General features: G+C 45.9%; 1 protein-coding gene across 1 annotated transcript; it reads left to right on the forward strand.

Moving 5' to 3' along the window:
* The first annotated feature begins 207 nt into the window (after nt 1-207).
* LALBA (lactalbumin alpha) lies at nt 208-1,999 on the forward strand. The gene is made up of 4 exons (XM_080939293.1): nt 208-340; nt 630-788; nt 1,244-1,319; nt 1,788-1,999. The coding sequence occupies exons 1-4, from the start codon at nt 211-213 to the stop codon at nt 1,846-1,848; spliced, it is 426 nt and encodes a 141-aa protein (XP_080795419.1). The 5' UTR covers nt 208-210; the 3' UTR covers nt 1,849-1,999.
* Nucleotides 2,000-3,539: the final 1,540 nt, after the last annotated feature.

The raw sequence follows: 3,539 nt of genomic DNA on the forward strand, positions 1-3,539 counted from the left end.
TATGTGGGCAGAAAACAATACTTGGTATTGACTGGATACAGGAAGCGGTGGTGGGGTGGCAGGATGCGGGGAAGCTGGCAGGCTCAGCGTTTCTAGCTTGGCATAAGCTCCTCTTCATCAGCATCTTCCTGGGCCAGAGTCCTTCCTCATAAATAAAAGCAGGTGAAGTGAGCGGTGTCCACATCTCAAGGTCTGGGAGCAGCCAAAACGATGCATTTTGTTCCTTTGTTCCTGGTGTGTATTTTGTTGCCTGCCTTTCAAGCCACGGAGCTTACAAAATGTGAGGTGTCCCAAGCCATTAAAGACATGGATGGCTTTGAAGGCATCACCTTGCTTGAATGTGAGTTTATACCACTCACTTGCTTCTTTCCCTTCCCTCCCCTCCCTTCTCCTCCTTTGTCTCCTCATGGTCTTAAAGTTCTTCTTGCTCTACCTCCATCTCTTCCATTCAGTTAGTTCTCCTGCCCTTCCTGTCTCCCTGTCAGGCCTTTCTTACTTCGCCGAGATACTCTGGACTTCACGTTTGGAGATTGATTGGGAAGCCCCCCTGACCCCTGCCTTGAAACTAGTTTCTCAATTATGCTGCTCTGAGCCATCTCTGAGAAAGTTCTTTCTTTTGTCCCCCTCAGGGACCTGTATTTTATTTCATACCAGTGGCTTCGACCTACAAGCCACTGTGAAAAACAATGGCAGCACAGAGTACGGACTCTTCCAGATAAGTGACAGATTCTGGTGTAAGAGTAGTGAGTTCCCCGAGTCAGAGAACATCTGTGGCATCTCCTGTGACAGTGAGTATCCTCTTTCGCCATGCTCTTGTGTGTCCTACAGCCTGCCTCCGGGTTCTTCCAGACAGTCTCCCTGTTGGTACCCAGCATGTCTCGGGTGTGTTCGATACCATGAGCCTTGAGATGGCAGGGCTTAGTAAGAAACTGGTCACTGGCCACGATCTCCACATGCCCAGACAGTCCTGTAAGGTTCAGAGAAGGGTAGTTCGAGACACTGCGAGTCTTGAAGTCTGATACGGTGGATTTTCAGGGTGTGAATTTGCTGATGATTTCTCGAGAGGTGTTCTAGGGAAGGGAATGAAGTTCCCACTGAGGGGAGGCATTACTAGATTGGCCATATAGAAAGTCTTGAGGCCAAACCTTCAGTTCAGAACCAGTCCCCCCGACCCTGGGACTAGTGGAACCAGTCCAGGGAGCCCTACTTCTTACTTGTCTTGTTCCTTCCTGCACTCTGTTAGAGTTCCTGGATGAGAAGCTTGCCGACGACATATCATGTGCCAAGAAGATACTGGCTATCAAAGGAATCGATTACTGGTAAGTCATGGTCTCTGTTCTCTTCAGGAGAGCATTGGAACTTTCTGTTCCAGACAGTTTATCTTGAATGGAGTCTTCGAAACAAAACTATCTGGGGTCCCAAAGGTCTATCTATATTTAATATGCCCTTCTGTGTCATTTTTTGTATGACAACTTTCCCGATACGAGGTTCCCTGTTGGAAGGCTGATGTCCAGGACTCTCTTCCCCTGGCCAGCTCTTAGCATAAAAGCCTTTGGTATTATTCTATATCTTTTCTAGATCTGAACTATTATTGATTTTGTCATTATTATTATTATGGTCTTTTGAGAGAGGCTTGTGTATGTGTTCACGTGAGCGTGTGATAACTGAGCAAAGTATACCGATACACATCTACGAAAATGTCCTAATGGAACCTGCTGCTCGGCAGAGTCAAGATGCAAAGAAAGTTGCTGCCAGCCAACTCATTTTGCCCATTTCTCTGTGAACAGGAAGGCCTACAAACCCATGTGTTCGGAGAAGCTGGAACAGTGGGCCTGCAAGAAGCCGTGAGCTCCTGTCCTTGCCTCTCCTGCCCCGTGTTCAGGAACACCTCTTCTTTAAGGCTACCTCAGTTTGGCTCTTTCTATAGCTGTGAAGATGATCTGTCTCTGAGTCTTGTACCCTGTAGTGACACCACTGGACTCTAGAGGACCTTTTTCCACGGGAGTATGACTGACTTACTAGACTGCAAACCCTTGCTTAGTGACAGCGAGGGTCTTGATGGTGGTTACATGAAAACTCTCTCCTGTCCCAAATAAAGGGCCCAACTTGATGTGTCTGTCGGCATTTTTCTTTCCATGGGGCGGGGCTCTGAAGCTCCAGGTCATAGCCAATCCACTTACTACAGAAGGAGTGAACTTACCACCGGAACATGAACAGCATTTTCTCTGTCAATTTATTTGTCATCTAGCAACCACAGGGGATCCAAAGCAGTTAAAGGCATTCATCCTATGAAGACCATAGGACAGACCGTGGAGATAGTTGTAATACAGGGGTGGTGTTATAAGACTAACAAGAGGCTAGAAATATGTCCTGTACACTATTAGTTTTTTTTTTTCAATGACTCATTTATTTTTATGTTATGTGCCCTGGTAGTTTGCCTGTGTCTATGTCTGTGTGAAGGCATCAGGGGCCCTGGAACCAGAGTTGTTACAGACAGGCGTGGTTGCTATGTGGTTGCTGGGAATCGAACCTGGGTCCTCTGGAGGAGCAGCTAGTGTTCCAAACTCTCCAGCCCAGCCCTGCATCACCTTAAAAGGAAAGATACTTTGCATGAAAGCATTCTGGGGCAGAGGAATTAGCTCAGAGGATAAAGAACCACCCCAGGAAGTATGAGGACCTGGGTTTGAACCTAAGAACTTATATAAGAAGCTGGACATGAGCTTGTAGTTTCAGTTCTGGGGAGGCAGACATAGGAGGGTCCTTGGGGTCTGATGGCTATTCAGTCTAGGCTAATTTGTGAACCCCAGGTCCTAGATCAGAGACTCTGTCTCAAAAAAACAATGAAGTTGGGCTGGAGAGATGGCTCAGTGGTTAAGAGCACTGACTGCTCTTCCAGAGGTCCTGAGTTCAATTCCCAGCAACCACGTGGTGGCTCACAATCATCTGTAATGGAATCTGATGCCCTCTTCTGGTGTGTCTGAAGACAGCTACAGTGTTCTCATATAAATAATAAATAATAAAACTTAAAAAAAAAAACAATGAAGTTAGCTCCTGAGAAATGAAAGCCCAGGTTAGCCCCTGGCTTCTGCACTCACATGCACATACGTGTACCTGACATAAACACACACGTACCTATACCTCAGTTCCTGCAGAGTATGAGAGCAGTAGATTGTTTTTCTTAACATCTCACTGTATAGCTCCAGCCTGAACTTTCATTCTTTATCCTCCAGAACATGGGGATTTCAGGTGTGGGAGGCCACACTTAGACCATCAAGGTGGAATTTAACTGGATTTGGAAGGATAGGTGGGATTTTGACAGGATGTGGGCCAGTGGACGATAGAACAGAGTAGTTAAGAGTCAACAGATGATTTGAGGAAATGAGGAATGGATTTTTTTCAAGGTGAGCCAGAATAAGACCTCTTCTTTGGAAATCACACACATACAGAATATTATAAACTTACCATCTCTTTCTTAAAATTTTAAAATTTATCTCATGTATATGACTACACTGCAGCTGTCTTCGGATGGTTGTGAGCCA

This window comes from Micromys minutus (assembly GCF_963924665.1).
Source record: "Micromys minutus genome assembly, chromosome: 27".
Taxonomy (NCBI): Eukaryota; Metazoa; Chordata; class Mammalia; order Rodentia; family Muridae; genus Micromys; species Micromys minutus.

What these genes read in the sequence shown, in the direction of transcription:
- LALBA (XM_080939293.1), top strand. Translation starts at nt 211, where the DNA reads ATGCATTTTGTTCCTTTGTTCCTGGTGTGTATTTTGTTGCCTGCCTTT. An exon ending in CTGTGGCATCTCCTGTGACA is followed by an intron (nt 789 to 1,243) that starts GTGAGTATCCTC and finishes GCACTCTGTTAG; the next exon opens with AGTTCCTGGATGAGAAGCTT. An exon ending in ATCAAAGGAATCGATTACTG is followed by an intron (nt 1,320 to 1,787) that starts GTAAGTCATGGT and finishes CTCTGTGAACAG; the next exon opens with GAAGGCCTACAAACCCATGT.